This window comes from Ursus americanus, chromosome 13 (assembly GCF_024610735.1).
Source record: "Ursus americanus isolate L20-20 chromosome 13, mUrsAme1.1.p, whole genome shotgun sequence".
Classification (NCBI taxonomy): Eukaryota; Metazoa; Chordata; class Mammalia; order Carnivora; family Ursidae; genus Ursus; species Ursus americanus.
Genome location: NC_142139.1, coordinates 61,499,706 through 61,524,592, shown reverse-complemented (window position 1 = coordinate 61,524,592; position 24,887 = coordinate 61,499,706). Strand labels below are relative to the sequence as shown.

General features: G+C 47.8%; 1 protein-coding gene across 4 annotated transcripts in view; it reads left to right on the top strand.

The window, feature by feature from the left end:
• Positions 1–24,182, top strand: part of GATA4 (GATA binding protein 4) — a 79,534-nt gene extending 55,352 nt beyond the window's left edge. For 3 of the 4 annotated variants that reach the window (XM_087866592.1, XM_087866593.1, XM_045799376.2), the window contains exons 3-7: positions 13,425–13,594; positions 14,828–14,953; positions 19,032–19,119; positions 20,649–20,797; positions 22,365–24,182. In XM_087866592.1, coding sequence (XP_087722718.1) covers positions 13,425–13,594; positions 14,828–14,953; positions 19,032–19,119; positions 20,649–20,797; positions 22,365–22,547 — 716 coding nt within the window. In that variant the 3' untranslated portion in view covers positions 22,548–24,182. The remainder of the gene's footprint in view (positions 1–13,424; positions 13,595–14,827; positions 14,954–19,031; positions 19,120–20,648; positions 20,798–22,364) is intronic. The other variant, XM_045799377.2, reaches the window with a different exon arrangement.
• The last annotated feature ends 705 nt before the right edge of the window (positions 24,183–24,887 follow it).

Below are 24,887 nucleotides of genomic sequence, written 5' to 3'. Positions count from 1 at the left end.
ATTTAAAAAACACAAAACTAGACTTATGATATTCAGAGGTGCATATCCATTATGTGTAAAAATACAAAAATGAATTGGAAGGATATATTGTAAGTTCAAAATAGTGACTGGATAAGAAATGGTGACAGGAAATACAAGGGATTATTATTTTATTCTTGGTACTTTTATGTAATTTCTAAATTTCTAAAGTAAAGTTATAATTAATAAGGTACAAAATGTCTGAAAAGATAGAAAAATTGTTAGCTACCATTGCCTCTAAGGGAGTGTGATACTGGTAATGGTGGAAACTTTTTATTTTTCATGTGACATCCTTTTGTAGTATTTGACTTTTCATAACAGTTAAATTAAGGGGCAAATTTTTTTAAATACATAAATGAGAAGAGTTACAATGTAGTGCCAAATTGGATTTCAAAAGTAAGGAGCTAGAAATCATCTTTTCCAAATACTCCTTTTTTGAGTTGTGGATACCAGAGCAAGAGAGGTAGAATTACTGTTGGTAAACATTTCCACCCCTGCTTGCTTATGGAATTGGTTCTCATTGCTCCCAGCCTTTAGGTTTGGTAAATGTAGTTTGTGATACAGAAGCAACGGACGGATCCCATTCACATCACTGGTAGAATCCTGCAGCTATGCTCCTGCGCCCTCTAGTGGTCGGAGGACCCTCTCAGGGCCACTAGGTGTGTGAATGTCAGTACGTAGAGGGGGATTTGAAAAGAGTCTGGGACACCCTTCTTTAACCTAATTCGCTGTGCTCTTCTGCTGTTTTACGTCGGGCTTCCTCAAATAAAATTTTCTCTGAAGAAAGGATTCTGCAGTTCAAAAAAGCAAGTGACAGAAAAATCACTGGTGCAGAGTAATTCATACATTTGATCTGACATTAATCTGGATAATTTTCAAACTAGGAAGGACCCAGATTATCTGGTCTAACACCCTCATTTACAAAGACGATCCTAGGCATTGACGGGTAAAATGTATATAGCCCAGGTCCGTTGCTAGGGAGGCACAGTTTCCCAGCACTGCTATACGCAGTCTTCATCCTCGTTTTGTGTTGTTTTGTCTTAACTGAATGCAAAGCAGTGCCCTCCCGGCTCTCCTTAGACTCCACACTTCAGGCAAAAAGCTTGCAGGAAAAGTAGGTGGATTAGCAGAAGATGTAAAGTGGTGGTGATTGAACTGAACTTTGGTTTAAGTAATCCTCAAGAAACCCCCAGAGGAGAAAATAGTCCCCTGTGTATGTTTCTACACCTTTGTTCCCCTCCCCTTCTAAAAGGCGTAAATCTCCTCTGAAATGCCTCCCTAACATTCAGAGCAATAAAGAGGTCACATTATAACTCCATAAATCTCCCTGGCTGGCTGGCTGGCTGCTGCCATTCCAGGAGGCGAAAGGGAAGTTGTTTCCTCCTGACAGCCGCTGGGCTGGAAGGAAAAAGCCTTTTCCCTCCAGACCCATTGTCTTGGTCCCTGAGGGAGCTGGTCTGGCAATTTGTTCAGTATTTCCTTTTTATCCTGCCAGCTTACAACAAGCCAGAGAAGGGTTTCAGAGTCCAGCGGGCCCAGATTGACCTGGTTTAAGTCTACTCAAATGGCCCTGAGAGAGGGTCTGGCCAAAGCTCCCGCTCACTCTTCCTAATTATAATAAAAGGAACGAGGTCTAAACAGACAGTGTGCATGTATATAATTGAGCATTAGAAGCCAAGCCAGATCCAGTGGGGGCTGGAGCCTGAGCCGGCTTGTGGAGGCCTGTCTGGGGACCCCTGGAGCCAGGAACCAGGGCACTGTGCGGGAAGACAGTGGGTCAGGGAGACTGAGAACCCACTTGGAAAATGGGAGGCGATAAGATGCTTTTATGGGAAATCAGAAAATGGAAACTGGCCTAAATAGAACCTGCTCTAAATTAAAATAATGCTACCTGAAACAGTGGTAATGTTACAGCATATTTATTTACTTATTTATTTTACATACAAAAGAATTATTTATTGCAAATAGGAATTAAATTAACACAATTCAGTATTAAAAGATTGACAAGAATGTAAGAACAAAAGCATCTGTGAGCCACCAGGACTTTTTCCTGGAAGTAATCGGTATTACCAGTTTTTTGTCTGTCCTTGTATTTATTATATATGCAAACGAATGTGTGTATAGACTGTTCTTTTGTAAGAGGGTATCATAAGGTACTGTTCTGTACCTTGCTTCTCATATTTCACAGCATATTTTGGAAAGGATTCCACATTAGTATGTGAAAGATCTTTATTCTTTATGGCTACGTAGTGTACTTGAATTGAGGTAACCAGTTCCATACTGATTAACATAGAAGTTGTTTCCCAGTCCTTTGCTATTGCAAAAACAAAAACAAAAAACCCCACAATGAATATTCTCATAGGTGAGCTGTTTCACACAAGTGCAGGTGTATCTGTGGAATAAATTCCTGGAAATGGAATTTCTAGATCACATGGTCCATGCTTTTGCTAAGATATTGTCAAACGGCCACCCCCCACCCAGCCCCAGGCTGTACCATGTCACACTCACCATCAGTGCGGGGACTGCTTGTTGCCCTACACCCCCACTCCCAGGGCACATTTAAATGACTGACTGACGCAGGTTGGCAGGAGGCCTAGAGAGGGACATTGATCCACCCCGATGACTTGGAGGATCCAGGACCAGTGTTGGACTTTGTCCGCAGTGTGATTGGCCAGGCAGCTTTTGATGAGCTCGTCATGTCCGTCCACACACTTTCTGGTCCCGGAGCTTGGAAGGAGACTTTCTCTTTCCTTCTGCGGTGTGGGAAGAAGAGTTGGTGCCATGGTGGATGCTTAAGCCCAGAGGCGGCTGACCCTGTGGAAGGGGAGGCGCTTGGGCTCAAGATAGACAAGGCACTTTGTTTTTGGAATGAGAGGATTCCAGGAAATGGAAGGCATTAAATAGACATCTCCAATCCTCCAATTTGTAGGCAGAGATGCTTTTTAAAAAATTTAATTTGATTTTTTATTATTTTGTAACGGCTTTATTAGTAGGTATTTTACATTCTGTAAAGTTCACTCATTTAAAGTGTACTCTTCAGGGGTGTCTGGCTGGCTCAGTCGGTAGAGCATGCAGCTCTTGATCGTGGGGTCATGGGTTCAAGCCCCATATTGGACGTGGAGCATACTTAAGAAATAAAATAAATGTGTACTATGCAAGGGATTTTAGTATATTCACGGAGTTGTGCATTCATCTCCCCAACAGTTGTAGAACATTTTCATCATGCCAAAGAGAACCTCGTACCTAGTAACAGTCGCTCCCATTCCCTCTCCCCCCTGCCCCTGGCAACTACTATCTATGTCCTGTCTGTGGATTTCCCATTCTGGATATTTCATATAAATGGAAGCACACACTCAGTGGTCTCTTGGTGTTATTGTTAACTGTCCATTTCCCCCCAGGCTTCAGACCTTTGCCCTGGTGTTCCCAGTGCCTCCTATGCTCCTCTCCAGATACAGAGATGCTTGTTTAATTAATTGCTTCATTAATGAATTTAAACTGTGTTACAGGAAGAGAAAATCTTAACATAGTCCATATAATTGTCATTTTAAAAATCAACTCAAATTTTCCTATTTTTTTTTTGTACTGCGTCTCAGTTTTCTTACTGATTTTCCTATCACCTCAATTGGGTTGTTTCCAGTATTTTGCCATGAACATCTTAAAAATAAACATTTCTCTCTTTCTTTCTTTTTTTGGGGGGGGGCCTTTGGTTATTCCAGTGTATTATTAGAGCAGTTTTGACACTGCATCATGGACTTCTTTTCCGTACCTACCCATCCGTCTGTTATGTATAATTATGTAGACACACATTATATACATATGAGAAACCTCTGGCCCTACGTAGTTAACTCTCAGTTGAATTATTACGTGTGTCCAGGAGCATGGCCAGGCTGTCAGGCAGAGCCCTCAAATTTATACCATTCTACTTGGCATTATTGCTGTCTCGTTAGATACTTTAGGATGCTGGATTTTGTTGAAATCTGATCCGTCTATGTGCACTGAGTTTCTGCTGTATGCCCAGCGCTGCAGACAGAGTGATTCAGCCTAAGGGTAGTGTGGTGCTGGGGAGGGCAAGGATCAGGTCACAGAACATTCTGGAATCTCACGTGAGTCACTCACCTTCCCTGGACCTTGGTTTCTTCCCTTGAATGTTCATGGAATCACCCAAACATCACTTCCAGTTTTTAAGACTTTGGTCCACTCGCCCTCCAGGAGACTTAGAGTCTTAATGGAGACAAGTCAGCCCAGGGGGACCAATGATAGGGGATGCTCAGAGCTAACCAATGGTCATAGTCACTGAACAAGGCAGGGTCCAGAGAAGGGAGGGTACAGTTTAGGCTCAGGACCCAGAGTGCAAAAAGTGGCAGACGTCTTCAATTGCTGATGCCCAGTCAGGGCTCTCTTGGCTGGAGCTGAGCCTAAGGCCAGAGCCAGGGAGCTGAAGAAACCAGAACCCAGGGAGCTGTGAGATATCAGCGGCCAACTAGGGAGCCCAGCAGTTAGAGTGATTTTACACACCTCTTTCCTTGCATTTTGCATAGCACCCTGTCTGCGAGGCAGTAAATCAGCCCAGTGATAAGTCACTTGGTGACACTAGGGAAAAAGGAGTGCAGGGACTACAGAGGGAAATAAGTGTCAGAGAGGGAGGTGTCAGCCAGGGTTCTGCTGAGAGGGGCCACGCATCCTGATTTTAAATCTCTTGTCCCGGGGCGCCTGGGTGGCACAGTGGTTGGGCGTCTGCCTTCGGCTCAGGGCGTGATCCTGGCGTTATGGGATCGAGCCCCACATCAGGCTCCTCCACTATGAGCCTGCTTCTTCCTCTCCCACCCCCCCTGCTTGTGTTCCCTCTCTCGCTGTCTGTCTCTATCTCTGTGAAATAAATAAATAAAATCTTTAAAAAATAAATAAATAAATAAATAAATCTCTTGTCCCAGAATAATTAGCAATCAGCTCCTCCCCCTCAGAAGTATCCCATTCTGGAGGATGAATGATGTGGCCTCCTAGTCAGACCTGGCAGAAAAGAGGCAAGCCAGTGCGTCCAGGTTTAAGAGGGTCAGTGTGAGGGCAGGCTTCAGGACCAGGTGCCCACGGGACACGGCAGCCTGTAGAGATTCAGGCTCTTGCACACTAACTGGTCTTAGCTTACATTCCGTGGGCCTCTTCCCAAGGCCCCACAGGGAAGACTCTAGACTTCTCATTCACTGGACGGTAATGGGCAGGAGGCAGGGAGAGCACAGCCCCAGAGAGAGGAGCCCAGAGGAGACACTTGAGCAGAACAGTGTGTAAAAGCATTTACCATTAGAAGGACAAAAGTACACATTAGGGAAAGTTTTACAAATAGAAATTATAACACAACGCAGTCTTAGAGTATTCTCTTCTTTGCTTTGTTCATTTGGCTCCTTTCAAGATGGTATCCCAACCCATGGATCACAGGTGGGAAGGGGCCGTGGTGACCGTCTCCTGGGAGTGTGTGAGTGTTTAATTTCCAGATCGGGCAAGCAAAGTTGCACTGTCAGTCCCTAACACCGTAGAGCTTCTAATAGCAATGTGGCGATCTCTGTCATTAATGAATTTAACTTCGTATAGTGCCGAAGGCCCAGGACCTAATCATCACTGAGGAGCAACTTCAAATAGTAAAACACCAGGAAATTTCCCCTGGGGCTCCTGAGTGACACTGCATTTCATGGGGGAATTATGCTGTAAGTATGTTCTCACGTGTAGGAATTCTTGAAGGTCTCAGAATCTAATCCTCACAAAGACGAAGTCTAGGGAGCATTTCTCAGTTTGCTGTGCCGAGGGGCATCGAAACAGATGTGCCTTCCAACACTTCTGTGATCAGATGAGGTGGGAAAACAGAGCCCACGTGGGTCCTGGACTTTTTGTGCCCCTGCTGCTAACGTGATATTGTGGCCTTAACCTATCTTCCATATTCTGATTTTTGAACTGTTCATGTTGACACTGCTGCTGGGGAAAGGATTGGGTCCCCAACTGGATGGTGAAGTCAGGAGCTGGAGCTCGTGGGATTCTGGGCCCACAGTTGAGAGACTGGTCAGTGAGTGTGGGTTTCCAGACCTAGCTCTGCTGTTGATTCGGCAAGATCTTCTCTGAGCCATGTTAACTAAGTTAATATTCTCCTATTGCCTGCCCTCCAGGCCAGCCTTCTACTCTGCCCCTGCCAGGAGCACAGACCAGGTAGGACCGGAGACAGATATTCGGGGGCTTGTAGATCTGCAAGGGAGGGGCAGTTGGTCAGAGAAAGGAAAGACAAATGGTTGACTCTTTCCATAGTCCCTTCAAGTGATGGGCACCAGTCACCTAGCGGGGCCTTCATCTCATCTTTCCCTTTGTAATTTGTCATTTCTCTTAGCATATTAGGGGGTATTAACTCTTGGCAACATGCTGTAAATATTTTTCTCCAGTCTCATTTGTTCTTTCACCTCCTCCTTTTGCTTTCTCTTTCTTTCTGTCTTCCTCCCTCCTTGTTTTTGGTGCTTTTTCCTTCCGCCCAGAATGTTCTTGCTTCTTTGTGGGGTTTCTGTTTTGTTTTGTTTTACTGAGCCACATTCTTTAACTTTCCTTCCAAGCTGGAAGCCAGGCTCCTAGATGAATGCCAGTGTTTTTTGTTTGTGTGTGTGTAAAGGTGAAAGTTTATTTCCAGTACAATGACAATATCCACCTGGAGAAAAGTTTAAAGGTCTCTCATATTATTCAGTGACTATTACGAAATGTAGCACACTAAGTGTTTCATATAGATTTTTCTCCGTTTCTTGTTCGTAAAATTCTAAACATGTTCTGCATGTCACGGCACCGCAGTCAGAATGGACTGGGAAGTCTCCATGAGACGCTGCCATTTTGTCCTCTAGCGCCCAGGAGCGGAGGCCCTGGATTCACTGGGCCGCTCTGGCCAGGCCTGGCGGGAGCTGCTTCTGTTCAGTGGCTGCAGGAGCTTTCAAACGAGGCGTGCTGATCCCTGCCAGCCCGGACACTGCCTGAGCTGTGTCCGCCTTCCCCTTGGCAGCCCCCTGTCACAGTCCAAGCCTGACAAAGCCCAGAAGACCGAAGGCTCGGGCTGCCAGAAAAACTTCAGGGTTTGTTTGCTCCTTATGCCCAGCCCCAGGCGCCAGCCCCGAGGACAGATCCAGGGCTGTCAGGAAATCCATGCACAATCTCTGGTGAACTTTGGATGGGACACAGGGCTGGAGTTCAGCAAGGGACATTTGGGTGGGGCTCGGGACTTTGTTCCTGAAGCCCCTTTGGCTCTGGGGAGGTCTCTGGGCAGGTACCTCCTCTCTCATTGCCCAGGCTTTGGATCCCCTCTGGCCTCTGTTTCCTAGCATTGAATAGCTGCCCAGAGCATGGGTAATTTCCATTGTGTTTATGTGTCTTCTCTCCCCAAATAGATTGTAGGGTGGTCTAGGATAGCTGAAGATGTGCAGCTAAGGGTAGAGGGGTGGGGGTGCCCGATGGAGCCCAGGCGCCATTGCAGTTTGTGACATTTCATGTAATTCTTTGAGTTTTGTATCCCCAGCTAGACCAAAACAGCTTTGAGCAGGGATTTTGCCCGGGTTTTGTCTCTATGCCCAGCACTTGCTACAGGGGCCAGGAGAGCAGACACATGACAAATGTTTGGGCTTCAGTGCCCCCCACAGAAATGGTGGAGGGCCTGAGGTCAGACACTGTCAGGAGAGTGAAGGGTGAGGGTGAGGAGGGGGCTTAACATGGGCTCTGGCTCAAGACCCAGCTTTCCCTAGCAAGAGCAAGCCGCTCAAAAGACAGAAAGCTCGAGAGGCACCTCCAAGGCCGAGCAGAACCAGGCCCTGTGGCACCAACCTGGTGGGCTGGCATTCACGTTGGCAACGCCCAGCATTCGGGAGACAAATCCAGCTTTCAGGCAGTGCCCAACAGATGTTGCCAGCCATGACCCTGGCCTCTGATTCCTTTCCCTTCTTCCTCCTACTTTTCTCCTCTCCCTCTTCCTCCTTTCCTTCCCCCAGTGTAGCTGGGGCGCAGGGGTGGGCCCCACACAGACCATGTTTGGCCACTCCCTGCTGACAAAAGCCAAAGGCAGAGACACGGATTGGTGGCGAAACAAGAAAGGGATTTATTTCGGTGAGGCCGACACTGGGAAACAGTGGATTAGTGTCTCAAAGACTGTCTACAAAGTTCAGAAAATACTCTCAGGTTTATGTGAGGAAAATGAGGGGGGCAAACATGGGTGGGTGCATGCGAGCAGGCAGTGAAAGTCAAACCCATCACTGTCCTAGGGTCAGTCAGGGGCAGGGTCTTGCTGGCTGCGGGTAGGTAGTCCTCCTTAAGAAAGGGGATAGTTTTGATTCCCAGCAGGGAATGCTTTGCCCTTAGGGTCTTCCGGCCTGAGTCCAGAGACAAGCTGGAAAAAAGAACCCAACTAAAAAGTTTGAGGTCAAAATGGAGGCCACCGAACTCCTCCTTCACCAGCCCTGACTTGCTTGTTAGCTTTTGCTGTGGGTGGGTTCCCCAAGATGGATGGAGCAGGTCAGGGGAGAGGTCAGAGTCTTTGCCTTTGATTGCGTCAGCTCTCTGTGGGGAAGTCATGGGTGGGATCCTTCAACCTCCTGGCCTACATTTTTCTTTTCAGGCACTTGGGTAGAAGTAGTCTGTCGTAATTTCTAGGAACATCCCTACGAAATCAGATGCCTCAGAAATCAGGCTGAGTTTGCTTCCCTCTTTAAAAACAGTGTTCTCCTAAGTGGGTCTTGGATGGAGGTGAGGCGTTTGATCCCCATTCTCCGGGTTAGGGCCCAGTTCATTTTGTGTGTCTGATTGCTAAATGTCATTTATTACAATTCCCCATGAGCAGCAGCCTTGTGGCCTCATAGGTATACACTGTCAGCCCTGCTGCCAGTTCCTTCTCCACCTGCAAGTCTCGAAGTTGGCCAAGTCTGAGAGTGATACACAATTTACAATTCTGAGCATGGCCCGCCCCGTGCTTGGCGAAAAGGTCAGATTCCCAAATCTCCTAGCTCTTTTATCTATCCCCTCCCCCTGCAAAAACCCAGCACCAAGATTTGTCCCTGGTCTTCCCACTCCCTCCCCACCCCTCCAAACCTAACAATAATCCATCACTGTTATCTCATTTGGTGTTTACAAAGCACTTTACGGCCATTGTTGTGAGTTTTTCCTCGTATTTGCAAAGTACTTTACAACTATTATTACAAGTCTTTCCTCCAATGTGGGGTAATGCTGACCCATTTCCGAAAGAGTTGGATTCCCACTGCCTTCTAAGTGGTTGGACCAAGTCCCATGATGCCCAGCACTGGAGAGGTGGGGCTTTCATAAGTGAAGGTCACAGTTGTGCCCTTAGAAATCGGCTTAGAAACTGGCATCAGGCCACTGCCCGCTTGCCCTTTGGGAAGTTCCACCCAGCGCCTTTCTAATGAAGGCATAAGAGATGATCGTTACCAGGGTTCACACCACCAGGTGTTTGTGCTAGTGTGGGGCTCACTGCCTATCACCTCTCACTTCTGGCAGTGTGGCTGCTAAGCAGCAGGGCTTGAACTTCGTTCTCTCCTTTCTTCAGTCCAAGGTAGGGTGTGTGTGTGTGTGTGTGTGTGTGTGTGTGTGTGTGTGTGTGAGGGAGAGAGAGAGAGAGAGAGAGAGATGCAAGAGAGTAAAATAGTCCCCCCCCATAGTGGACTGGGAGCTGCTTAAGGTGATCAAAAGTCTTTTTCTTTTTGTTTTAAATTTTTATCAGGTTTTTAAAAAACAGCAACTATGACATTCCAGGATGGCATTTTTAAGAAAGGAAAGTCCACATGATAATAACTAGCCTAACAAAAACTCTTTCCTCCGGTGGCCTTAGCTGCCATCAGGGTGGAACTGATGGTTTATGTGTTGCACTGTTCATGTAATGTGAGGGGTAAGCATTGATTGTTATGGTGTCTTTGTAATAATCATTTAACCTTTTGTAACCTGTCACTGAGTAGGTTGGATAGCAAGATTTTCTGGTAGAAAACATGGAAACTTCTGTAGATTTGGAGGGTGGTGGATTGTGGAGAGACTTGGTGCATCTGACAGGGCGCCTTTAGGAAGCATGGCCTTGGCCTCCTATCCAGTTTCTTTGGCTACTGTTGTTAACACCTAACCTTTCAATTTGGGTCTGACTTCTGCACTTCCCACCCTAGACAAGAACTACCTGCCATCCAAATCCCAGCTTGGTTAAGGTATGTTCTGAAAATGAGTTGAGCAGTATTTTTTTTTTTTTTTTTTTTTTTTACAGAGATAGAGACAGCCAGTGAGAGAGGGAACACAAGCAGGGGGAGTGGGAGAGGAAGAAGCAGGCTCATAGCGGAGGAGCCTGATGTGGGACTCTATCCCATAACACCGGGATCACACCCTGAGCCGAAGGCAGACGCTTAACCGCTGTGCCACCCAGGCGCCCCTGAGCAGTATTGTTAACTCATTATTGGTATTTTGGCCCAATTTGCCCAACTCGTTATCAGCCTTCTGAGAATTAGGTCCCTTCTTAGCTTCTGGGACATCTATCAGACAGCTTAAATTGCATATGCTCAGTAAATATTTGTCAGTGACAAATACATACTTGCCAACCTCCAGTGCTTTTCCCCAGCCAGTAAAATAATTGCCATGAGTGTAACCTAAGGCAAACCTTTGAGTTGGGGTCTCAATAAGGCCAGTAGGTAGCAGAGACCTATAATTGCCAGGGTGGCTCCTTCGATGAGATTCTGCCCCTGCATATAAAACCGGAAGTGTGAAGAGAAGAGGAGATCTCCCCTCCAAAAGAGAAGACCAAATGATGAGACTTTTGTCTCTGGAAGCTTCTTTAGATAAACCAGAACACGGGAAAGAAGCCGGTTTGCCTATCTTTTTTTTTTTTTTAAGGTTTTATTTATTTATTTGAGATTGAGGGAGGAGGGGCAAAGGGAGAAGCAGACTCCCCACTGAGCAGGGAGCCCGATTTGGGACTTGATCCCAGGACCCTGAGATCATGACCTGAGCCAAAGGCAGACGCGTAACTGACTGAGCCACCCAGGCGCCCCTGGTTTGCTATCTTTAAAAGGAGGAGAGTGTGAGTCTTCATCTGTGAGAGCTATGTACTGGAATATTTATGAATGAAATGGTAGAATGTCTGGGATTTCCTTCAATTATACAGGACGGAGGAAAGAGTGTGGAGAGATACATGGGACAAGACTGGCCACAAATTGTTGGAAGCTGGGTGATGATTAAGAATTCATTCTGTCTACTTTTGAGCGTGTTTAAATCTTTCCATAATAATAATTTAAAAAAATAGAATAAGGGTCGAATTAGGTTTGGACTGGGAAAATGATCTGAAATGGTCCTCCATCCCCAAGCATGATTTAGGCTGGAATGCCACATATGGGTTCAATTTTGAGGCTGTAGTGCCATCTAGTGTTGGCTGCAAACACCCACCCAAAGGACGACATTGCAGACGCGTCTCCTTGTTCCAAGGTCCTTCTGTGAACTCCCCTGGCCTCAAGGGAAGGCCTTGGCGGAGGGAATGGTGTTGTCTGGCTCAGGGCAAGGGCAGCACTTGCGGGTTTGGAGGTGGAGGTCGCTATGATGGGGGTGAGGGTGATGTGTGGGCTCATTACTTGCCTCACCCAGGCCTAGGGAAGCAAACTGGGACGGAGTTGTCGTTTTGTGTGCGACTCTGAGAGCAGGTGACCTTGCTGAGGGTTCTCAGTGTGACCCAGGTGCAAAAATAGCCTCTCTTGTGACCGGTGTGTGCTCAGCTCCCTGGCCTGAGCAAATAGCCCCTCGCACCTGCACATTGTTGACTTGGTGTGGACACACAGCTACTTGTTTGCAGGTGCAAATGACTGTTTGTGTACCCAGAGTTGAGGGGAGGGCCCCCCACCATCCTCTTCTTCATCCCACGTTCCCTTAGAGCAAGTAGCTGGGCCACAGAACTTGCAGAATGTATGACCTTAAAACCCAGTGCTAGGTCCTGGCGGAGGAAGAGCTCTTAAAACCCCTCCTCTCCAAATATCCCCTACCTCGTTAGAACAGAAGAATCCACTCTTGCCTTTGGTAGTAGGATAAGAACAATCTGAACACCAGGGTAGCTGCATTTGGGGACAGAAGATCTGGATAGGGTATAAAATAGGTTTCAAAATAGGAAGCAGTGTACATGGAGTCGGAGATTTCTGGAAGTTCTGAGCCAGGTTTTATACAGATCATAGGGAATAAGAAACCTGGTGCAGCCTAGCTCAGCAGAGCAACTGAGATGGGCATGAGTGAAATTTGTCAATTGTAAAATTCTATAGACCTGGACAAAAGAGGTGGTGGGGAGTGGGGCTGGGGGTGGTGAGTGAGTGCAGGAGACTGACAGTGGTGGCAATGTGTCCACAGGAGTTTGAGAGACTCTAAGTCACAGTTACTTACAATATAGACCTTTATTTTATGTGCCAGTAAGCAGGAAAAAGTATCAAACTATGATACTGTGTATCATACAGATAGACTGAAGTAGTGAAAATGAATGAAAATGAATCACAGTCCTTTTTGCAGGGCCGTTCGAAAATTTCAAAACTTTCAAAAAATGTAGTCCCTTGGGTTCAGTAATTCTACTCCTAGGGAAGTATCCTAAGGAATAGGCAGAAATGCTAAGATTTGTGCACAAAATGAGCAGTGTTTACAAAACAAAAATCAGAAACTGGGTAGGGATTAAGTAAATAGTGAAGAATGGCACATTTATATGGTGGGATACCATACTACACTAAAATGAGTTTATGAAGAATTTCTAATGTGGGGAAAATGCCCTGGCGTTACGTGGAAAAAAATAGGCTCAAAATTATATAGCTTGACTCGACTAGGCGAACTATGTGTCAATATATAAAATATTGCAAAGGATATCATTGAACAGAATGTTAACACTGGTGATCTTGGAGTCACAGGATTACATACGATTTGTGTTTTCTTTACACGTTTTATTTTCTAATTTTCCTGGAGTAAATCTTTTTGTTTGTTTGATTTTGTATTTTTATTGAAAGGGAAGAGGAAATCTCAGGTTTGAAGGGCAAAAAGAGAGGAGGAAGGTCTGGGCAGAATTCAGTGTTGGGTGAAAACCTCAGGGCTTCTGGCTCTGAAGGAGAGAGGGACTAAAATCCAGGCTGCTGGTGGTCGCTGCCTGAGTGTTCCTTTCCTCGTGACCCGGGAGAGCCTTGCTGTGTCTGCAATGCCCAAGAGTAAGAATGCCCACGTCCCCTGACAGTCCTGTGAGCCCAGCCTCCAGGGCTGAAGGTCAGAGTCAGGAAAAGGGAGGCAGCCCGAGCTGATCCATCTTTGACTCCTTGCAAGGAAAAGGCATTATCTCCTTGGCCTCTGGATTCTCCCATGTAAGGTTTCTGGGCACAAACAAAAAGAATTAATCCTCTGTCTTATTTTCTACCCAGTAGATATGTTTGATGACTTCTCGGAAGGCAGAGAGTGTGTCAACTGTGGGGCCATGTCTACCCCACTCTGGAGGCGTGATGGGACCGGGCACTACCTGTGCAATGCGTGTGGCCTCTACCACAAGATGAACGGCATCAACCGACCCCTCATCAAGCCCCAGCGCCGGCTGGTAAGCAAGTGCCCTGACTGCTCAAGTCCACCCTTCTCTCCTTCTCTCGGCACCTGGCTTTGGGGCTCACGCTTGGGTGGAAAATTCCCAGGCTCTGAATTGTGGACTTAGGTCATCTTTTAATCTAAATTTTTTACAAAAATATTTTATTTATTTATTTGAGAGAAAGAGAGAATGAAAGAGACAGAGCACAAACGGGGGATGGGCAGAGAGAGGGAGAAGCAGACTTCCTGCTGAGCAGGGAGCCTGATGTGGGGCTCGATCCTGGGACCCTGGGATCCTGACCCGAGCCGAAGGCAGACACTTAAGCGACTGAGCCACCCAGGTGCCCCTCAAATCATCTTTAAAAGAAGGTGTGGGTGGGTGGCAGCACAGTAATTTCTCCTACCTTTAGGGTTAGCTCCGGCTACAAGGATGTTCTGGACCATCCAGTTGAACCCCTTCATATGCAGAAGTGAAAAGGGGTGCTCAGCAAAGCTACCAGCCTTGGCCACAGTCACACGGGTACCGAGTCTTCTGTCTGGAGCCCCGGTCCAGGCTTCCTGGTTCCCCATCCAGCCGTGCCTTGGACATCGTTTTCACATCAGCCCCATGAGGAAGGGGAACTGTTCCTTACCCTGTTTTCAGCTGATCCATTAATTAAACCCGAAGCCCAGAGGGGAGATTAAGCAGTGTGTGTTGGGCCCTGTGGCTGGGAAAGAGTCTGTAATGGGGTTTCTGGTTCTCGGCTCTGTGGTCTTTTCTAGTATAATTTGATTTTGACCAACACAAACTAGCTTTCATGTACATTAGGGTGGGAGGAACGGAGGGGTTAAACCCTGACGCTTACCTTTCTTGGGGTCCCGAGGCCCATCCAGCCTTTGATGACACTTGAATACAGTAATTCTACCCGTACCATCCTTGTCTGGCACCTGAAGACAACAGTTATTCTACTTTTGAGGAAGGCTTTTCTGCCCCCAGGGCCGTCTGTCTGATGAATGACTGATACGCCATGAATGCCAGTGAGGACTAGAATGCACTCTGCTCCTCCTGCAGCTGAAGTCCTTGTTAACCCCCCCACCCCCCAGGAGTGGCTTAGGCGAGGGGAGAATCCGGCACCTCTGCGGCTCTGCTGTTCTCATTCGGGGCTCCCACCCATTCAGGGCGGGCCAGCCCCTCGGTGCTTCCCGTGACGTAGAAGCAGCAGCGCCTGCCTTCCGCTTGGACTCGATGGGTCTGTCTTCTCTGTTGCAGTCCGCCTCCCGCCGAGTGGGCCTGTCCTGTGCCAACTGCCAGACCACCACAACCACGCTGTGGCGCCGCAACGCCGAGGGTGAGCCGGTGTGCAATGCCTGCGGCCTCTACATGAAGCTCCATGGGGTAAGTAGCCCCCGCAACCCCCCACCGGGTAGCAGCAGCACCTCACCAGCCGCCACACCGGCATTCCCATCCTTCAGCTCTCACCTGGCTTCCCGCTTGCAGACTCAACGTCATTGTTTCCTTCTTTGCAAAGACACTTAGATTTGGAAGGGACCTTACCCGCTGTCTCAGTCCATGTGGGCGGCTGTAACAAAATACCATGGACTGGGTGGCTTGGAGACAACGACATTCCACATTCCTAGAGGCTGGGAGTCGGAGCTCAGGTGTCGGCGTGGTCAGATGCTGGTGTGGATTTGGGGGAATACTCTCATACGCTATTGATTTGCGTGTGAGTTACTGCAAGTATTCATTAGGAAATTAAACTGGCAGTACTTTTTTTTTTTAAGATTTTATTTATTTATTTGACAGAACACAAGCAGGGGGAGTGGCAGGCAGAGGGAGAAGGAGACTCCCTGCTGAGCAGGGAGCCTGATGTGGGACTTGATCCCAGGACCCTGGGATCATGATCGAGCCGAAGGCAGACGCTTAACTGACTGAGCCACCCAGGTGCCCCTGGCAGTCCTTATTAAGGATAAAAAACACAAATATCTTTTGATTTAGCAGCTCTGCTTTTGGGAAACTAGCCTGTAAAACAATAAACGAATCAGTACCTAATGATTTTGAACTGTTTATTGCTGCAGTATTTGTAGTGGCAAAAACTGGAAACTCATAAAGCCTCATAAAGGAATGGCTGACTGAACTACGACAATACTGTTATGTGGAATATTGCGCAGAAATGTAAAAAATATTAAGAGCCATGTATCTTGACCTGGAGTAACACAAATCACACTGTGAAGTAATATACATAGTATGACCCCATACTATGGGGGTGAGGGTGTGTTAAATACACAGATACAGATGGATGGATGGATGAATACACACGTACATACATGTATACCATCTATACGTGTGCATACATGTTTGAGAATGTTTTCAAATATAAAAAACATAACAGGCTGGTCCTCCAATTGCCCCATGGGGACAGGATTAATGAAGACGGGTAGAAGGGGCGTTACTAACTTAGACTTCATGAATCTTTTCATGTTTTCTTTCTTTCTTTTTTTAATTAGTTTTTTAATTTTAATTCCAATGTAGTTAACATACAGTGTTATTTTAGTTTCAGGTGTACAACACAGTGATTCAACAATTTTTTTTTTGAGGGAGGGGAGGGGCACAGAGAAAGGGAGAGTGTCTTAAGCAGACTCCATGCTGAGCGTGGAGCCTGACACAGGGCTTGATCTCATAACCCTGAGGTCACGACTTGAGCCAAAACCAAGAGTCAGACACTTAACCAACTGTGCCACCCAGGTGCCCCAGTGATCCAGCAGTTCTGTATGTTATTCTGTGCTCATCAAGAGAAGTATACCATGTTTTTTCTTGTTAGTGAGAAAAAAAATAGCCAAAAATATAGTTAAGAACATTCATAAGAAAATATACTTCTTTCTGCAGAAAAGTGTTTCAAGGTTACTTGTTGAATCACTATGATAGAGAAAATGGAGGGGAAAAAAACCTTCAGTAGGGAAATGGTTAAAGAAACTCTTGTTCCTCAATAGAGGAATGGTAGAAGAAATGGAGAAAGGACTATTATGCAGGTATTAAAAAGATTGTGTCCTCAGGACGCCTGGGTGGCTCGGTTGGTTAAGCGTTAGCTCAGGTCATGATCCCGGGGTCTTGGGATCGAGTCCCGCATTGGGCTCCTTGCTCAGTGGGGAGCCTGCTTGTGTGCTCTGCCTGCAGCTCCCCCTGCTTGTGTGCTCTCTCTCTCTCTCTGACAAATAAATAAATGAAATCTTAAAAACCAAAAAAAAGATTGTGTCTTCAAAAAATTACAAAATAAAATTAGCACATGACCCCGTAATCCCACTTCTGGGTATAGATCCAAAAAGAATTGAAAGCAGAGCCATTTTTTTTTTTTTTTAAGATTTTTGTTTATTTATTTGACACAGAGAGACAACGAGAGAGGGAACACAAATAAGGGGAGTGGGAGAGGGAGAAGAAGGCTTCCCGCTGAACAGGGAGCCTGATGTGGGGCTCGATCCCAGGACACTGGGATCATGACCTGAGCCAAAGGCAGATGCTTAACGGCTGAGCCACCCAGGAGCCCTGAAAGCAGAGCCTTGAACAGATACATGTGTCCTCATGTCCACAGCAGCATTATTTACGATAACTAAAGGTGAAAGCAACCCAAGTGTCCACGGTTGGATAAGCAAAATGTGTTCTGTCCATGTAATGGAATACCATTCAGCCTTTAAAAGGAAGTAAATTATTTTTTAAAAAAATGTCTATCATTTATTTTTGAGATAGGGAGAGAGAGATCATGAGCATGAGCTGGGGGGAGGGGCAGAAGGAGAAGCAGACTCCCCCACTGAGCAGAGAGCCAGATGTGGGACTCTAACCCAGGACCCTGGGATCATGACCTGAGCTGGAGACAGATGCTTAACAAACTGAGCCTCCCAGGCACCCTAAAAGGACGTAAATTTTGACACATAGTACCAGATGGATAACCTTGAAGTCATTCTGCTAAGTGAAAGAAGTCGGTCACAAAAGGACAAGTCTGGTATATGATTCTACTTACATGAGATACCTGGACTAATCAAACTCACAGGGACAGCAAGTAGAATGGGGGCTGCCAGAGGTTGGCAGAGGGGAAAAAGGGAGTTTGTGTTTAATGAGTACAGAGTCTCAGTTTTGCCAGACGAGAAGTGTTCTGGAGACGGATGGTGGTGATGGTTACCCAACAATGTGAATATACTTAACACTACTGGAAAGGGTGAAGATGATACATTTTATGTTATGTGTATTTTACCACAATTTTTTTAAAAAAGTACTGAGGTTGGTGGGGATAAACATGAGGGCTGTATTCTTCTGAGGTCAGGATGGGCTCCAAGTGGGTCAAAGTCAGGGTGGGGAGCTGGGGGGAGGAGTGGACACTTCCCTCCAAAGGTGAGAATACTGTTTGATCTCTCAGTTGACTAGAAGGCAGGTTCAAGTTCACCTAATCGGCTGCACTTCTCTCTTAACCATTCCATGTTTAATCTCTGAAGTGGTAATTACTTTTCTTTCAGTCTTTCAAGTGTGGTGATACGAGTCCCATACAGGAGACAAGCACAGACCAAGAGCTGAAAGATTTGCTTGGCCTGGCCTAAGAGAAACCAGATGTGGGGAAGACACACAATTTAAAAATACTAGGAAGATCCAGCAAGCCTCCTCCCCAGACCCTTGTCCAAGCACCTGTGAAGGGTTCAAGAGCAGGACGCCTGACAGTCCCTCCTTGTTTATGAGAAGTCAGTGCGATAAAAGTGTTGTCCATGGACAGTTTATCTCAGGACCTAGCCACAGGGTGGTCTTCCCAACATGATCTCTTGTTGCTCCCCACCCCCTACCAGAAAGACCACAGTTGGCTCCAACCAGACTTAACGCAGTGCAGAGCTGCTCCAGGAGAGTGACTTGACGTCTCAATTCACTGAGGCTGTCCCAGCGTCTGCCTATTTTCTTGGCATAATTATTAATAGCACCCCCTTTTCACTTTCATAGTGTCCTAATTTTGCTGATAAACTAAGGGCTTTTGCAAATACTGTTCCTGCTGTCTGAAATGCCTGCCCCTTGTCTATTCGACAACCTCCCACAACTTAGGCATCACCTCCTAAGTGAAGCCTTCATTGATATGGTCATGTACCACCTCCCTTCCTCCCTAGCCAAGGACAGAGTTTAGTGTTTCTTCTCCATTCTCCCATGTCACCTATGAGTCTGGTTGTTTCCTGTTTGTGTCTTTCCCAGTCAACTGTGAAGCTCTGGAGGGAAGCTTTAAGCTTCCATTTCTCCAGGGTGAGTGTAAGACACAGCTGTAGTATAGGTTCTCAATATATATTTGATTTCTTTCTCAACAGGGGCTCCAGGGGCTGATTCACCTAGTCCCAGCCCCAAGGTTTGTAGAGGAATTGCTTAGATGTTGCCTTCTGCTAGTGCGTGTGCATGTTTAAACACTGTAGCAGATTGTGTACAAGTGGAAAACCATATATATTGACTTGTAACCCTCTAGGTCCCAAGGCCTCTTGCAATGCGGAAAGAGGGGATTCAAACCAGAAAACGGAAGCCCAAGAACCTTAATAAATCTAAGACACTGGCAGGTGAGGAAAAGAACCGTGTGTAATTATATGACTAACCCAGTGGCCCTTGGAGTATGTGAAAATCAGGTATTCTTAGTTCGGTGGGCCAGCCCAGGCTACGGAGGCATGAAAGCATTGTCCAGCCCCAGCTATTCAGGACAGAATGATAACCCAGGGAAAAGTAGCATTACCGTGCAACATTTGGGGAGCTTTTGAGGCAGGCTTAATTCAAGGTACATGGTACTGTCAGTCACAAAGGCCTCTGGACCAGTTGAGGCCAAAAATAGAAAAGAACACTACTCGTCCCTCCATCTTTGGTGCTGTAGCTGGCCACTCAAGAGCTCAGTTCCTTCCTGTTCTCCTTGAGATAACTGGGATCTAGGAGGACAGGACCCCATTAGTCCTGTTGACAACAGCTTGATTTGTAAGTCAGTGTACAGTTAACATCATGTAGTACTTAGCATTTTAGAAAGCTGCTTTACCATTAGTAGCTCACTGGTCCTTAAAGACCCCCATGTGACCCATTATCCCCATTTTACTCCTGAGCAAACTGAGGCACAGACAGGTTAGTGACTTAACTAGAGTCACCCAGTCGTGAGTGGGTAGACCTGGAATTAAAACCCAAGTCTTTACACTTCCAGGTCCATATTCCATCCCATGTGCCCCTTTGCCTTCTCAGTTTCTAGATGAAGAATGAGGACGACTCAGTGTTCCTATCAAGAGCACTCCCTCCTTAATACTGCTACCAAATTAAAGATTTCATGGGGAAATGCTGCCATTGCAGAGAAAATAAATCAGCTGATCCAATGGAAAGTGTATCTTTTAATCTAAGGCACAACAAACAGATAAATTGCCCCTTTCCACTATCAAGAATATGACCAAAGTTCTCCTTTCCCAGATTCCACATCGGCTTACCCCTTCTGGCAGTACGTCTCATTAGAATTTTCCGTGTCTCACACCGGTGCTCTTCAGCTTTTCTGCCTGTGTCCACACTGATTTATAAGTACAGCACCTTCCCCTGGGGAACTTCCTCTCCTTAACATGTTGTAGGGACAGGGAGAGCAAGCATTTGGTTGAGGTGAACAGTCCCCTCTTCAAACTTCCAAATCCAGGGAGCTAGAGTTGGCAGCAAAACCTAATCTGAACAGACTCCGGCTATTTATAGTCTTTAGTTATTCCATGTGTGAAGATTCTCATGTTTTGCTGCAGAACCATGAATGTATTTAATCATGTGCTGTTGTCTCAGGCTGCGCTGGAAATATTCTGTAACATACAGTATTAAAATCCAAACTCTTTTTGAATCCTGAAACACGCGTGGTCTCAAGGATTTGGAATAAGGGGTGGCGAGCCCATCACTTGAAAAAGTTCCCTTGAAATTCTGGTATTTCCCATTTTGGGAACCGTTGCCCAGCACTGACAAAGGACACTGCTTCGCTCCCCAGCAAATATAAATAAAGCTGTTAGCAGAGACCTACCCTGGCTGTCTCCAAGGGCCGCCATCCATTTGCCCCTGCCCTGGGCCCAGGTGTCCTGACTCTGCCTTCTTCCAGGTCCCTCGGGCGGTGAGAGCCTTCCTCCTGCCAGCAGCGCTTCCAGCAACTCCAGCAACGCAGCCACCAGCAGCAGCGAAGAGATGCGCCCCATCAAGACAGAGCCCGGGCTATCGTCCCACTACGGGCACAGCAGCTCCATGTCCCAGGTACACCCCCCAGGCGGGGAGATAGGACCGCCAGTGGGACAGTGGTACACTGCCAAGGACCAGGTGGCTGGGTCAGCACGGGAACATGCGAGCTGTAGCCGGGCCCCAGCACGTGGCGGCAGGAGCTGCTCGGTACCGCACCCGAGGCTAGGGGCTGTCTGCGTGAGGGTCTGTTCCAGCACATCTGATCAAGTTACAGTGATTTGAGCACACAGCTGTGGCACATAAATGTTGGCTGGGACCTGCCAACACAGGGAGTGGGGAGAGACACATTAGGACACCACCACAACCTCAGTCAGACTGCGTGCATTGGGGGATGGTGGTACGAACTGTAGCGGGCTGGAGAAGGTGGCACATGGACTTTCTAGGCAAGTCCGTCTCCTCAGGGAGAGGTGCTTTGACCTTGACGTTGAAGGCCCGATAGATTTTTTTTTAAATTTTATTTATTTATTCGACAGAGATAGAGACAGCCAGGAGAGAGGGAACACAAGCAGGGGGAGTGGGAGAGGAAGAAGCAGGCTCATAGCGGAAGAGCCTGATGTGGGGCTCGATCCCATAACACTGGGATCACACCCTGAGCCGAAGGCAGATGCTTAACCGCTCTGCGACCCAGGCGCCCCACCAATAGATTTTTTTTTTAAAGATTTTATTTATTTATTTGAGAGAGAATGCATGCAAGAGAGAGCACAAGCCAGGGGAAGGGGCAGAGGGAGAGGCACACCCCCACTGAGCAGGGAGCCCTGACGCTGGGGCTCGATCCCAGGACCCTGCGGTCATGACCTGAGCCGAAGGCAGACGCTTAACTGACAGCTACCTGGGTGCCCCAGGACAGATAGATTTTAACAGGAGGAGGGGAAGGAAGAGGACCCTCCTTGTGTGGGCATAGGTGTGGAAACTATAGAGGGCAGGGTGGGTGGGCACAGGCAGGGTGCCATTTAATGAGGGTCAGCTACAGCTCCGGCCTCAGACATGTGTCCAGAAGATGGGTCAGCAGTACTGTCATTTCCCTCTTTGGAATATGATGGCATTCCTACTCCCCAACCCCTTCCCTCTTTGGTTCTCCTCTTTGGGATTAGGATAGTCCCACACTTGGTTGTTGTTTCCCGTTAATTCTGATCTGTTCTCCACATGCGCTTGAGGGAGGCCATATCCTAAAGAGCTTTTTACCGTCAGGGTAAAGCAGCTGGTCCCATAAAACCCAGAGAGCCAGGAGCCTCTTCTGGGCATGGAGATGTGATGGTGATAAGACCATAGAAAATGTCTCATCTAACTATCAGAACCTTCTGAGAAGCCGCAGTATCCACACACGTACTGGGTCCCAGTGCTCAGAAGAAGCGAATGAATCACACAGACCCTTCCCGTCCCACAGCACAGGGACTTGGGAAAACAGAGACGGCTGCTTGGTGTCTTACCCTGCCTTTGTCCTCGAGCCCTCTCCCCTCATCCCTAGGGGTGGGAGCCAGCTTGGGCACCTCTGTGTCATGGGGCTCTCCTCCCCAGCCCAGGTCCCCTTCTTGAGCTCTCAGAAGTGATTCCATTGAGCTCATCTTGTGCTTTTTGCTTTCAGACGTTCTCAGTCAGTGCGATGTCTGGCCATGGGCCCTCCATCCACCCAGTCCTCTCGGCCCTGAAGCTCTCCCCGCAAGGCTACGCATCTTCTGTCAGCCAGTCACCGCAGGCCAGCTCCAAGCAGGACCCTTGGAACAGCCTGGCCTTGGCTGACAGTCATGGGGACATAATCACCGCATAATGTCACCTCCTTCCCTCCTCAGATTCCTGCACGGACTTGGGACTTGGAGGACAGCAGAGATGAGGCTCTGGGCTCCCAGGAGCCAGCCCTCTCTGTTGGGGAATGACTCCAAAAGAACAACTGGGAAGAAACTTGAAATTGACAATTTGGTTAGGGGAAGTGGGTGTTGGATTTTATCGGATGCCTTTACAAGGGTGGGCTACTGGAAAGATCCCAAACTCTGATCTGGAAGAGCCCACCCTTCACTATGAGCACAGTTAAGTCCCTTCTGTGGAGTAAGAGACTTCTTTCTTGTTTTCCACCCCACCCCTCCCCCACAAGAGACAAGATGTCCTTCTGCCCTACCCTTCCACCACTGTGGCCTAAGATGGTGATTTTTCCATGGTGTTCCCAGCACTGGAGATCTGAGGGTGGGTGGAGGGGTCAAGGCACTGGGACCCCTGGTCCATCCTGAACCAGGGCACCTGTTTGAGACGCATATGGATGCGACAAGCCCCTCCGGGCCGCTGCTGCCCCTGTCCAGCACTCCCCATTCAGGCTTGGCACATCCCTGCAATCCTCAGTACCGAATCTTGACCCTGGAAACATTGGGTATAGCCCCGATGTTACTGAATGCTTCATGGGGAGATGGAGGAGAGGGCCACTTCACCCACTGCAAGATGTGCCTTTGGCAACTTCGCCTCTCCCAAGTTCCTTTCCCTGGCTCAAACCTCTACTCCTCCTCACCCCCCAAGGCCTCTGAAAATAACAATCCCTTGCACTGCTGAGTGATTCAGCTCTGCCTTCAGCTCGAACGGGTCTCCCCCTCTGCAGAACAAGAGCGCGGCAGTTCCGCAGCACAGCAGTCTCCTCCACAACTGTCCCCCAAATCTTTCATCCACCCCATCACACACAGGTGGGTCCCGAGTAAGTACGAAAGTTCTGCTAAAGCAAGTTTGACACTCATCTGAGACTTGAGACCCTTCCGGAGAGCATGTCTGGTGGACACCGTTCCCGGGAGTGCGCAGGGGCTTTCCGTGGATTCTGGCTCACTTGCACGTGGATCTCAGATGCCGCTCTTGTTCTGTGGAGATGCGCTTCTTGGTCAGGCAGCAGGCCGAGTTCATCTAAGGGGTGTGGAGCGTCTGCACCCGCACCCTTTCCCCAGCAGAAGTCTCTCATCCGGGAGGCAAAAAGCTAGGGACGTTGCAACATCAATTCAAAGCAAGCAAACACAACAAAACCAAACACAGAAAGATGATGACCGATAAGAGAAGACACCGAGGGTGGGCCCCGAGGGAGTCTCCGGCTCTGTGCTCTTCTGGAATTGGCCGCCTCTCCATGTTGCCGTTTCTGCCCATGATGCTGGCTCACAAAGACTCCTCCCTGGTTGTCGTCCTCAGCAGAGCTATAGCTGACTGTGGGCTTCCTACATCCTCCCCCCAGATGCCCAGCTCCCCCCCCCCCCAAATCCTACTGGCTGTAGCAGAGAATATTTTTAAACCAAGATTCTGTTTTAATCATCATTTACATTGCTTTCTTCCATGAAGGCCGCCCTCGTATACCTTCCCTAACCCACAAACCTGTTAACATTGTCTTAAGGTGAAATGGCTGTAAAATCAGTATTTAACTAATAAATTTATCTGTACTCCTCTTTTCCTTCTCCTCCCTCAGAGGTCATTACTGGGAGGCTCGATGCTGCCCTTTGCAAGGCAGTCTTGGGCCACGGAGGCTCCTTCGCTGATCTGCTCACAGGCTGCATAAAATCATGTCTCCCTTCAGTCATTTATGGCAGTTGGCCAAGACTTCCTCTGTTTGTGGTGGTGGCTGGTGAAAAGAACACTCATCCCGGCCCTGCTACTGACTAGTTGGCGACCTTGCCAGGTAACCTCTAGGCTTTGGTTTCCTAAGAGAGGGCTTGGCCAGCTGTTAACTAAAGTTCCTAAAACCCGACGGTTGTTGCCTGATGAAAGGGGCCATCTCTAGAGCTTTCCTCAGGGCCAGCAGGGCTGGGGCATGAGGCAGAGGGCAGGGCAGTGGTCCGTCCAGCCCACCTGGTTTAAGATCACCCTGACTTGCTCTTGCCCTCTTCCATTTCCCCTTTATGGTTCAACCCAAACAAGCTTCTAGAGAGATGAAAACTCCTTTATCCAGTTGTCTTCACTGCTGTGGCTACAGAATTGTTTAATTGCTTCATTGTAAAAGTGGGCTGGGAGCGGGGGCAGTGGTCCCGAGGCCACCCTCTGACTCAGTACCTGTGGGATGGGACACAGACAAGCAAACCTGCTGCCACTCAGAACTGTTTGTGGTGGCTGTCTGCTGCTCTCAACTAGCTTTTGCCAAACCCACAGGCGACTGGTG